Raw genomic sequence first — 12,862 nt, 5'->3', positions numbered from 1 at the left:
CCTCTGGCTGGTTGATGGAGTTGGCTTCACTTGCGACTATCTGAGGCCTGGCTCTGACTAATGTCCATGGAAGATAATTAGCACATTCTCCTAGGCCAGTGGTTCTCAACCTTGGCTGCACATTAGAATCACCTGGGAATCTTTTTAAAATACTGATTTCTGGGCCTCATCCTCCAGAATTCTGTTTCTTTGTACTAATGTTGTGGCCCCACCCCATAACAAAGAAACAGAATTTCCGGAGTTGAGGCCCAGAAATCAGGATTTTAAAAAGATTCCCAGGTGATTCTAATGTGCAGCCAAGGTTGAGAACCACTGTCCTAGGCCCTTCTACTCTCCAGGTGCAACATTTAATGAATAAAAATTCAACCAAAAGCTAAGTCATTATTAACCACAGCTAACATGTGCTGGATATTCCTAGGAGTGGCTAATTTTTACTTTTGTTTGCGTTTCATAGCTCTACCCCACGCTCATCATTAACTTCCTCCCAGTCAGTGATAGAAATATTCAATAGAAATCCACCCAGAGCTGGTTTTACTTAGAGAAGCCTGAGTTCCTGGACTTTAGACAGAAGGTCCTAATAAGAGACTTTGTCAAATGCCTTGCATATCAGTATCTTGAATCTGCCACATGTCCAAGGCTAATCTCTCTATATAAAACCCTAATATGCAAATAGACCAAACAGTGGAACAACCGAACAACCAGTCACTATGATGTGCGCTGACCACCGGCGGGTGCGTGTGGAACATGGCGGGTGTTGGCAGCAGGCAGCAGAGCATGGAACATGGGGGCATTGGCCACAGTGGGATGGTGGAGCAGGTTAAGTAGGGGCACCGGACCAAGGCAGGGCACTAGTCGATATCATGGGGGCGAGCCTCTGGTGGTTACTGAAAATTCTTTGCTCCTGTGTGTCACGGTCCCACCCAGTGCTTGCACTTGCGCTGGCGCCAGCTCCGCTCACACCTGCTGCTGGTGCCAGAGCCTCCACTCGCACCCGCTACCCGTGCCCAGCACTGGCCCTGATCGTTCGGCACTGTCAGCGGGTGCAAGCAGTGACTTCCGGCCCCCATCACCCCTCAGGGCTTCTCTACCTCCCTCTGCTCCTGAGGGGTGATCGGGGCCGGCAGCCACCTCTCACACCTGCTGGCGCCCACGGTCCCGCTCGCACCCACAGCCAGCGCCAGCCCCACTCCTACCCTCTGCTGGAGCCGGCCCCAGTCACTCCACATCATCAGCAGGTGTGAGTGGGGCCAGCGCCGTCAGCACATGGGAATGGTGGTGGCGGGAGCAAAGCTGCCAGCAGACAGGGGACCAGGGGCCGTAGCAGGAGGGGCCGGGCGGGGGCATGGAGGATGGGCCGAGAACCATCCCTGTGCCTTGCAGCCCACAGTTCCTTTTAAGGTTCACGAGTTCGTGCACTGGGCCCCTAGTTTTACATAACTGGTTCTAACTCTTGTCTCATGTCCTGGCCTCCTCCCTCCCTTGTAAGGAGTCTTCTACAGAATCTTCCTTGAAGTTGATAGCTGGTGGAGAGCTGAACTCTCCTTGCTATGTCCTCACCTTGGCCTCAGCTCTCTTACTAATATCTGAAGATCCATTCCCTTGGCTGAATCCTCTCTGCCACCCACTGACATGATACACTAGGCTTTCTCTTCTGCCTCCTTCCTTCTGTGGTGTCTCTTCAGGCCTTAGAGCCAGAATATTTCTTTAGGATATTTCTTCCAGCTAAGCTCCCTGGAGAGCAGCACACTGCATCTTTGGGCCTGCTCCCCCATCTTTATAGGGGGGTCACTTATGACGGCCATCAGAACTTCATTTTTAGAGCCTGACGTTGTCCTGGGTCACTTTCTTTTATAGTCATGGGAATGTCCTGTCTGAATTTACAGAAGACCCTGCAGGCTTCCCTAATGAAAGGGCACCGCCTCCCTTCTGCTGAGCTTGTCAATGGAGGAAAGCTGGATCTCCCAGCCCCAACTCCTCCTGCTCCCACGTTCCTCTTGCCCTTGGGGACTTCCATAAAGTATGGCTTCTCTGTGGGGCTGGTCTCATGGGAACACCTTCCACTGAACTCCGGCCATCTGTAAACTCAATTCCCCCACCCTGGGAAGTACCGGCACATTTAAAAAAGACTTTTCTAAAGGGCAATCGGCATATAGAGGCCCAGATACAAAACACCTTTCTACCCCTGCTCACTAAGGAACACCCTCATGTCCCACCCCACACACCTCAACCTATTCCACAATCAGCATAACTGAGTGGGTGGGGGAGCAGAGAGGGACAGTGTGTGAAAACAACCCAAGAAGCCAGGAAAGGGCCTTTCCTTGGTAAAAGCTGAGGTTTCTTGGCTGGGAAAGGAATGGGGGCAGAAATGAAGTGGGAACAGGTGAGAGTGCCTGTGTGAGGACTAGAAAGTAAGCAGTGGGGAAAACACTTTGAGGACCTAGGGCAGTGATGGCGAACCTTTTGAGCTCGGCGTGTCAGCATTTTGAAAAACCCTAACTTAACTCTGGTACCGTGTCACATATAGAATTTTTTTGATATTTGCAACCATAGTAAAACAAAGATTTATATTTTTGATATTTATTTTATATATTTAAATGCCATTTAACAAAGAAAAATCAACCAAAAAAAAATGAGTTTGCGTGTCACCTCTGACACGCATGTCATAGGTTCACCATCACTGACCTAGGGAGTGGGAGATGATGACAGCTGAAAGAGGAAGAGGAATTTAAAAAGTGCTGCTATGTGTTATGAGTTGGATCCCTTTGAAAGATGCAAAGAAATACAGGAATTTATTTTTTTATTATACTTGGCTAATGGACTGCGTTTCCTTGATCTAGTTCTCTTCTCCCCTTTTGGGTAGTATCCCAGGAGGTATGTGTCACCTCCATTCAAGACTGATACACACACATCTTAGCAGCACTTCTCTGACAACTGAATCCCCCAACTCCTTCAGGGTTCTCTCCTTTGGCTCTGCATTAGCAGCTTCAAGACTCTTGATGCCCAGGCTCCATCCCAGACCAATTCAATTAGGGTCTCTGTGGATGGGACCTAGGAATCTGTCATTGGTAAAACCCCAAGTGATCAAGTGTCAGGCAGGGTTGAGAAGGATTGTCCATGTTTGGTCATCAGCCAGATAGGAGCCAAACCCTTTGAGATTCAGCATCTAGTAACCAGAAGATATCTGCCTAGTACCTGACATTATGGCTTACCAAGAGTCCCCAGCTCCTGAGGGACTTTCTCAGCAGCCAAGCTTAAGCAACAGTAGGGATCAGTTTGGCAAGACATGCACTGCTAGTTTTTGCAGATACAAAACCCAAGATCTTTCTTGAAAAGTCTGGAAGGCCCCAGAGATGCTTCACCTGTATCTGTGAATGGGCCCACCTCGTTAGCTCACCTGTGGCCCCCATGCCCACTGTTCCAACCCCTCTGCTGGCTGCTGCTGTCCCTCGGGGGACATGGCTCACATCTTCCCAGAGGAGCACCTATTTTTCTGATACACACTCACCAGCATCACTGTCCCTCCCCTGGATCAGCTGCTCCCCACAGACCTCCCTTCCACTGCCACTTCTGACACAGCCCCTCCTCCTCGATAGGCCCCCTACCGCTTCCACTTGGTCTTCCTGGTGCCAGGCCCTGGGGCCAATCATCTGTCACAAGAGTAGTGAAAACACCCATTTTTTTTCTGCTTTGGGTCCTAACACAGGGCCCATGGCAGAGGCACTGCTGACCCCAGGTGTCCACCACCACGCCTGGGTCTCGCCCCTCCACCCAACTACTGCCTCATCGGAAGGGGCGAGGTCACTTTCAGAGCAGTCTCCCATTCACTCAGTCTCTCCCCGAGCCAGCAGGCCTGCACCAGAGCCTCCAGACAGGTCTACATTGCAGCGACTGACACACCTACAGCCCAAGGAAGGGGGGGGGGTGCTTACACGCCCTGTTACACTGGGGAGATGTGGCATATTAGCAGGTCTGTATTCCACAACTGTCACTGGAAGGTGAGAAAGGCCATGGGAATGCAGGAGCCCGGAGCACCCAGGGAATGTCACCCTGCTCCCTCTCTCCAAGCTGCTTCAAATACTCTAGGACAGTGGTTCTCAACCTGTGGGTCGCGACCCCTTTGGGGGTCGAACGACCCTTTCACAGGGGTCGCCTAAGTCCATCGGAAAACACATATATAATTACATATTGTTTTTGTGATTAATCACTATGCTTTAATTATGTTCAATTTGTAACAATGAAATTGGGGGTCACCACAACATGAGGAACTGTATTAAAGGGTCACAGCATTAGGAAGGTTGAAAACCACTGCCCTAGGAGCACCAGGGGTCTGGAAGGGGCATGGAAGGTGGGTAAGAAATGCACCAGGAGGACCTCATTTGTTTTCTTTTAAAATTTCTTCAAAAGGTTTGGGACTTCTGTAATGGTTAATTTTAAAACTGTGTCTGATGAATACCTACACAAAAGCCATTGGTCCTCTGGCTCTCTCCATGCCTCCAGAGCTAGTCTCCGAGGTGAGCAGCTAATTCTTCATCACCTGCAATGCCCTCAGGCACCACCTGGCTCCTTGCCCACAGCTGAAGATTAGCCTGATACCCCACCACCCAAACAGCTGGAATCAGTTCCTCCGTTTGACTCTCAGGAAGTCTGGGGAGACCTGTGGCATCTAGTCCTTTTCTCTATCATCTCTTCCCAGGCTTCTACTTCCACCCAGACTCAATTTTGTTTTAATCTTATCAAGATTATGGGATGGAAAAAAGTGCCCAGATTTCAGAACATGGAAAGACAAGACTCAAAATGGATTGGCTGTGAGGAATAGAAAGGGTGTGTGGTGTGTGTGTGTGGGGGGGTGGGGGTGGGAGGGGTCGTGGGCAGCTCCGAGGTCTCAGCTTGTGTAACTGGGCAGATGGCGTAATTCACCAAGCAGAGCAAGAGATGAGTTTGAGGTCTCTCTGGGACATCTGAGTACGGCTGTAGGAGAATCTCTGGCTGTGCTGGTCTCAACAGCCTCTGGCTATAAGCGAAGACACAGGCCTGGCTCAGATTATAGGAACGTATACAGACCAAAAGGGAAAAAGGCCCCAAACCAAAGCCGGAACATTTAAAGGAACAGAGACCTTGAAGGAGAGGAGCAGCAGCCAGGCTGCAGGAGGGAGCGGAGGGAGCCCTCCCGAACCAAGGGGAGCAGCCTCTCAGGAGGCTCCAATGCTGGTCAAGATTAATGACTGGAGGTGGCCATTGGACTTGGGGGCAGGGTCCACTGGCACAATGAGGGAGAACAGGGAAATGGGGTGAGCAAGGGACACCCAGGGAGGTAAGGAAAGACAGGTTCTGAGATGGGAAGACTTCCTTCAGCATGTTTAGTTATGTCTCTTAAGGAAGTGGAAGTATTTGAAGATGGAGATGAGGACAGGCAGGTGGGGTAGGCTCCCAAGGAGGCAGGGGTGCTGGGGCCAGGACAGAGGAGTCCCAGACAGGTGGATGTCCCTCCACCCTAATGGGACAGGGGGAGGAATGTGATGGGATCAGGTCAATCTGTGGTTGGATACTGGAGAGCAAGATGTCAACGGCTCCCTTGCCATCGGAAGGTTCCTGTTGTCTTCCTAGGGCAGAGGGTATGGTCAGCTGCCGAGAGTGATGTTGGGGATGAGGGCCCAGATCTCAGGCTGGGGAGGTTCAGTGAGCTGAGGTGGAGGGTTGGAGAGTGCCTTCGACTGACTATCCTTTGTTGTTTTCCTCCTGTTGATTTTCTCCAACAGAATTCGGCTCTGGGTAGCAGTGCAGAGGCAACCTACTGAATCTCACCAGGGCTGTTTGTGAAAGGCAGGCCTAACTGGAGCCCAGGAGGAGCTGGGTGGGAGAGAGTGGAGGTACTGGAAGTTACCGATGGGAAGTTCAAGGGACAGGAGGCTATGGTCAATCTTGAGTGGGCCAGTTTAGAGATGGACAGTTCAGTGATGGTGAGGTTCCAGGGGTGGCCTTGCAGTGAAGACCCCTGAGAGGCCAAGGAGCAGAGAGGCTGGGGTAGAGGATGCTGTAGTCCCCCAAGAGGAAGGGAGAGGAACCTCAGAAGGCAGGTGCCAGAGTCTTCCGTATGTGGGGAAAGCAGGAAGACAACTGATATGAGCTAGGGAAGTGGGGTTCACCTTAAGACCTGGAACCTCAAAGGCACAGGCAGTCTTATCAGATGGTGGGACTGAAACAGCCCAGGAGACACAGGGCCTTGACCCCACCTCCTACCTCTGATGTGGCGGAAAGAGGGACAGAGTAACCCCACAGGAAACCACGTTTCAGGGCAGGGAAGTGACAAAAGCTAAGTCCAGTAGGGAATCTGTTGGTCACGGAGGAAGGGTTTGCAAGGGTGATCTTTCAACAAACATTTATTGAGCAGCCACATCTGCCAGGTCCTAGGATTGACACAGTCCCTGACCTCATGGTCTTAGATACTGACAGAAGCCCAGCGGAAAGGCCTGGGGTAGGGGGAAGGGACAGTGGGAGGTACAATGGTCGCAAGAAGCTTTCTTTTCTTGAGCAGAAGCCCAGACATGTGAGGAGTGGTGGCCTCAATCTGTCATGCCCTCTCAACTAACAAGGACTAAAGTCTCCTTGCCCAGAGTCTATGCAACCATTCCTTCCTCGGTTCAGTCTTTGACCAAGACGTATGAATGCCTACTGCTTGTAGGGCCTTTAGGTGTGTGGGCTAGGCTGGGCAGAGGGATGGAGGAGGGGGCAGAGCAGGGCGTGGGTGTTGGCCACAAGGTTATAAGAGATTGGTGGCCAGCGGTTGTAGAGGGAGGCAATTGGGGCTCTCAGAGGCTTGTCTGAGGGGGACCTGGCCTGGTGGGGGGCCTCTCTGAGGAGGGGAGTGATGGGGATGCATTTGGAGGGACTTCCTGGATGTGGGGATTCTCTACAGGGGTCCTGTCAGAATCTTGGGGAGAGATTCCTGCCCCAAGAGTCTGGGGTGATTGGCCTCCTGCCCTGCCTCCTCTGAAAGAGGCATCAATCTGGGGAGCAACAGAGGGAGGAAGAGCAAAGAAGCTGTTGAGCCACTGAGCTAAATGGGAGGACCCCCGGCGGGAGTGGCCCAGAGACCGCCCTACCCGTTGCACCAGTCGGGGTTGGTTGATGGCTGGCTTTTGGAGGCAAGCAAGACACTCCTGGAGGTTGGCAGGATGGTTGGGAGGCTCTGTATTGGCAAGGGTAGTGGCTTGGACCATCGGGGAAGGACAAGTCCATCGGGGGGCACAATACGGTTTGAGTGGCAAGTGGATGTGACGAAGGCGGATGGCTCTTTGTATCCTGCGAGACGGGTGGCTGATCCCACGGTGGATGGCAGCATGCTCCTGGTGCCCGGCAGGCTGGCTGGGAGATGTGGCATCGGGGATGACTTGCGTGGTGGGATTGTGGGGAGGCCAAGCCAGGAAGCGGCATGTACCTCGGGGCAGACGGGAGGCCCGGCAGGTGTGGGATGCTCTTAGTGCTCTCAGCAGGGGGCGGGCTGGCCGGGAGTATGTCGCAGCGGTCTCCATGGGCTCCAAGCACTTTCCAATACAGAACCTCAGATTGAGGGCTGGAAGGGACTCAGGGACCACCCAGTCCAACCTTTCACTCTGTTCAGATCCTCTTTTCCCCTAGACAGGGGACTGCCCATTAACAAACCTCAGGGACAGAAGGGTCACAACCCACAAGCCACTGTCCCATTACTGGATGGCTTTAAAGAAGTTCTTTCTTACCTGGAGTGAAATTTGCTTGTGTGAGCTCTACGTGGTGCTGCCCTGTGCCCTTACAATCCCTCAAATTGGCCCTCAGTCGTGTCCACCCTCCTTGTTGAGGAGGGGACAGAAATACATAAGGAAGCTCCCAACAAAGGCAATGCCTAGTCCAGAAAAGAGACAGCTCTGGAAGGAAGCACTCTATCAGCAGTTAAGAAGAGAATATATGGTTACTGAAGGCCCCTCATCTGGAGGGAGGGCTGGAGTGGTCCAGGCCCACAGGCCTTTGAAGATTATCCTTAGGACAGCTCAGGTCTGAGAGTCACCTGCTGTGGTTGTGTCCCCTGGAATGGGGGGAGGCAGGAATCCCAAGCCAAACTCTGGGCCACTCACCGAGTTTTCAGCATCTGAGTCCTCTGAGCTGCTGATCACCACAACGCGCTCCTCTGAAACAAGGCAGAGGAGGCAGCGTCAGGCCCTGCTGGGAACGCCCGCTCCTACCCACCCCAGCCCCTTCTCCCGTGGGGACCTTTGTTGGCCAGTGGACTGGGTGGGTGATGTGTGGCCTGCAAGAGGGGATGCCAACATTCACCGTGTGTGCCTATGGGATCTGTTTATTCACAGTGGCTTTCCATGACCGCCTGCTGGGCCCTGTCTGTGAATACCTGATTCAGCTGCTGACCCTGAAAGCAGCATTTGCTCCCTGTGGAGGCCTGACAAGCACCACCTGGGTTAGAACCTTTTGTAATCCTAAAGAAGCTCATTGGTGTATTCCACTTCTCACACCTGTGAGAATGTTCAGTTAAAAAATAGCCTATATCTAGTTAAAACCTTTTGATTTACCAATAGCATTTGTGAGCAAGGAATATCAGTTAGGACTGGGTGTGTGAGCAGGGTCAGGGCCCGGGCTGGGACCTAGAATGAGAACAAGGCTGGACTGTCTTGAACATTCCAGAATTCTATTGGTTGACCTCTAGTCTTGCCAAAGGACTTCCTATTTGGCAGTGTCCCTGAAAGATCTCTAGGACAAATGAGGGCCCTCAGGCGGTAGCCTTTGCAGAAAAATTTGGGACCAGATGGGTCCATGGCCTTTACTCAAGTCCTCTCTGGGAATGTGCTAGACACCCACCAAACAAACGTTTCATGGGGAGACCCAGGCTGTGCAGAGGCACGGTGCTAGGTTCTGCACGAATGTGTTGGGGGAAGGAGCTACGGAACTGTGAACTTCAGCTCCTGGTGCTCCCCACACTGGAATCCCAGCGAAGCACATGGTGAAATAAACCACATGCGCTCTCACCGCCCCCCAGGCAAACTGTGGGCTCTCCTTGCCCCGTCTGGTAGCAGCTGAGGGCAGGACACAGGGAATGCTGTTGGCTTTGGGCTCCCTGGGTAGGTCAGGATGCAGAAGAGGGGCCCCACCCAGCCCCTGGAAAACAGCATGCAGGCCTCAGCCTCTGCTGTCCCTGACCTCCCTACCTGCCTCCCCAGAGTCGCCAGTCTCATGGTTGTTGAGTTCCTCATTTCCTGCGGTGTGGCTCTCAGGGCTCTGGGACCCCTCCACGGGCAGTGGTGAGACTGCCTTGGAGGTGCTGGGCCTGGGCTGCTCGGGGGAGCTCAGAGACAACCTGGCCTCCTTCTCTTCCTCGGACTCCATCTTGATAACCTTCCTGCGGCACTCGGTCTGGCAGGACTTCCTCCTCTTCTGTGGCGTGGCTGTGTTGGAGACCTCCTGTGCAGTGGGAAGTCACAGTGCCAGGTCAGGAGCCTCCAGGGGCCCTAAGGTGGTGGGCAGAGACCTAGACCTGGCTGGGGCCTGTGGCCTTCCTCTCTGCCTCTCCACACAGAAAGTCCTCCCAGATTGCCATGCACACTGGCCCTGCCTACTAACCACCGGCCTCTGCCTGCCCTGGGAGTGGCTCATATGCTCAGTGTAGAGGGAACTTCCTGACAGGGCAGCGGAGGGAAAGGAAGGGCATAGAGCAGGTGCTGACTAAGGTCTGGGTTCTCACTCAACTCCACGTCTTACTGCTTGCTGGGATCTGGGCTCTCAGGAGGGGAGGCAGGACTGCAGAAAACTTACCTCTCTACAGGAGGGGTCTTTGATGGAGTAGGCGTACATTGGCACAGGGTGTGTCCCAGGCACCGACTGTACCACGGCCACAGGTTGAGCCTCAGCCAGCCCCAGGGCCTGCACCTGAGCTATCTGTGCCCCTTCTGGCTGCAAAGTCAGAAAAGGAGAATCAGAAATGACTATGCAGCAGGATAAGGGCTGGGAACCTAGGCCTAGGGTCAGCCCAATTCCCAAGGCCTCACCCAGCCATAGGTACAGGCTGCTCAGTCCAAAGCCTAGAGGCCTTAGGGACCAGGAGTCTTCCCCACACCCTCCATGTCTGTACCTCATGACCCTGAGGTGCTCGCATCCAGGAATCACTGCCCAACAACTCCTCCAGGCTTGCTCGACATCTAGCCCACACAGCTCCAGGGACAAAACGCTCACTGCTGCAGGAGCCAGTTCCTCTACAGCAGCCAAGTTGTAATAGGAAGGACACCCTTCCATTGAGCTGAAACTGGCCTCCCTGTGGCCTTCACTCTGCCCGAGGGGCTTTAACTCTGCCTGTGTCAGAATAGCCACTAACGCATCTTGGACAAATCACTTCAAACTCCTGGGGCCTCAGGCCCTCTCTGTAAATGGGAATAAGCATGCTCTCTGCCCCCCAGGCAGTGTGGATGAAGTACATTACGAAGTAAAATGCTAGAAAGAGCACCTGGCACTTAGTACCTGATGGTGATGAGTGTTTTTATCCCCCTCTGTGCCAGGCTCAGTGCAGGTGCTTCATGTACCCATCCCTAAGTGAAGTAGAGGCAGCTCCTCAAAAAGTCTGACAGAATTTTCATGATTCAACAAATCTACTCCTACGTATGTATCCAAAGGAACAGGAAACAGATGTTTCAACAAAAACTTGCATATGAATGTTCACAGCAACACTATTCACAAAAGCCCAAAATGTCTGCCAATAAAATGTGGCACACCCATATAGGGGAGTGTTATTCAGCCATAAAAAGGAATAACATTCTGATACACACATGAATGAACCTTGAACACATTCTGCTGAGTGAAAAGAAGCCAGCCACAAAAGGATACATGTTGTATATTTCCATTCATGTGAAATACCCAGAATAGCTACATGTACACATGTAGAAAGCAGCGTGGTTGTTGCCAGGGGGTGGGGGTGGGCGCAATGGGGAGCGACTGCTTCATGGCTTCGGGGTTTCCTTTTCGGGCAATGGAAATATTCTGGAACTAGATAGTTGGGATGGTTGTACAAGATTGTGAGTGTAGCCCTGGCTGGTGGCTCCGTGGTTAGAGCATCAGCCCACATACCAAAGGGTTGGGGGTTCAATTCCCAGTCGGGGGCATGTACCTGGGTTGCAGGTCAATCCCCGACCCTGGTCGAGGAGGCAACCAATTGATGTGTCTCTCTCATGTTGATGTGTTGTTGTTTTTTCTCTCTCTCTCCCTCCCTCACTCTCTTCCACTCTCTCTAAAAATCAATAGAAAAATATCCTCAGGTGAGGATTAACAAAAAAAGATTGTGACTGTACTAAATGTAACTGAATTTTATACTTTAAAATGATTAAAATAGTTTTCTAGGGGGTCAATGGGGGAAAAACGGGACATATGTAATATTTTCAATAATAAAGATTAAAAAAATAAAATAGTTTCCTTATGTGAATTTTACCACAATAAAAATATAGTTTTAAAATAAGAGGTAAGTACCACCCTATGATTATCACAAATCTACAGAGAAGGAAACTGAAGCACAAGAGAGGGGAAATTATTGCCTACGGTCACAGACCTAATAAGGGCCTGGACTAGGGTTTGAACAGTGTTGTGAAATGAAATTCCCTTCCAGTGCCCGCGCAACTCGCTTTTCTTCAGTCTCTGCCTCCTTTACATCCCTCCTGCCACCCTTCCCTATTGTGTGAAACTGAACGGCTTGTTAAAAATGAGTGAGTTATGTGGGAAGTGCTCCTTTGAAAGGAGAGGCCCACACTCCTGACCACTGGTGCTTCAAATTCTATGTGATGGTCATCAGTCAGGAGCACGCAGTCTGTCCACAGAGTGAAAGCAAGGCATTCCGTCACAGCAGAGGGGCCCTTCACCAAGGAGAGCTGCACTGGAAAAGCCAGGTGACCGACTGTGAGATTACAAGGCCCGGGATACTTTCCTAATGGGGACAAGCTTTGCCCCTCCTGTGTGGGGACAGATGTGGCCAGGCCTACTCTCAGAGGACACCAGCGATGATCTGGCCAAACCCAGGCTGGGTAGACAGGGAAGGCCCAGTACAACGGGGCCACGTGCCGGGTACCGGACCGGAGCCAGGCAGGGCTCTTTTTGGTATCATCAGTGCTCTGATGTGGGCTGTGGGCTCCTCCGCTGTCTGCTATAATGATTGACTTACTTCTTTCTTCCCCCATTCCTGGGTTTCTTTTGCACAACATATTTACAAAAAGGGAGGAGAGTTGTCTTGGGATCAGAGAATGAAGCCTGTGTAGGGGAAGGGCAGAGAATGGATAATCTCTGACTCCAGGGAAGTGCACAGTCTATAGTGAGTGCTCTACGCCAGTGTTTTTCAAACTATATTTACTGTGACCCATTAGTAGATCATGAAAGCAATCGAGTGGGTCATGACCCGCATTTTTTATATTACATAGAACAGGAAATATAGTAATCCCATGTATAAGTGTCATTTGTTTTGCAAAACTTCCGTTTTAACTAAAGGTATGTGTGTATGTCTACAGAGCATAGGCTAGATGTAAAATATATTTTTTACAATGGGTGGTGGCCAAAAAGTTTAAACCATCTATTATATATTTTTTAAAAAAAAGTAGCCCTGGCCAGTGTGACTCAGTTGGTTGAGCATCGTCCTATGCACTGAAAGAAGGTGGGTTCAATTCCCAGTCAGGGCACTTGCCTGGGTTGCAGGCTCCATCCCTGGGCACATGCTTGGGTTGTGGGGTGCATACGGGAGGCAACTGATCAATGTTTCTCTCTCCCATAGATGTTTTCTCTCTCCCTCTCCCTCTCCCTTCCTCTTTCTCTAAAATATCAATGGGGACATTAAAAATAAGTACGGGCGAGAAAGTGG

The 12,862-nt window shown here is 51.6% G+C and overlaps 1 protein-coding gene across 5 annotated transcripts in view; it reads right to left on the bottom strand.

The window, feature by feature from the left end:
* The window catches only part of PML (promyelocytic leukemia), a 66,197-nt gene that overhangs the window by 24,852 nt on the left and 28,483 nt on the right, over positions 1-12,862 (bottom strand). For 4 of the 5 annotated variants that reach the window (XM_023753100.1, XM_006087850.3, XM_006087856.3 and 1 more), the window contains exons 5-7: positions 9,793-9,930; positions 9,189-9,441; positions 8,106-8,158 (exon numbers count right to left, since the gene is read on the bottom strand). In XM_023753100.1, coding sequence (XP_023608868.1) covers positions 8,106-8,158; positions 9,189-9,441; positions 9,793-9,930 — 444 coding nt within the window. Of the gene's footprint in view, positions 1-6,359; positions 7,542-8,105; positions 8,159-9,188; positions 9,442-9,792; positions 9,931-12,862 lie in introns of those variants that run through there. The other variant, XM_006087851.3, reaches the window with a different exon arrangement.

Source organism: Myotis lucifugus, unplaced genomic scaffold (assembly GCF_000147115.1).
Source record: "Myotis lucifugus unplaced genomic scaffold, Myoluc2.0 scaffold_41, whole genome shotgun sequence".
Taxonomy (NCBI): domain Eukaryota; kingdom Metazoa; phylum Chordata; class Mammalia; order Chiroptera; family Vespertilionidae; genus Myotis; species Myotis lucifugus.
This window is presented reverse-complemented; position numbering and strand designations above follow the sequence as displayed.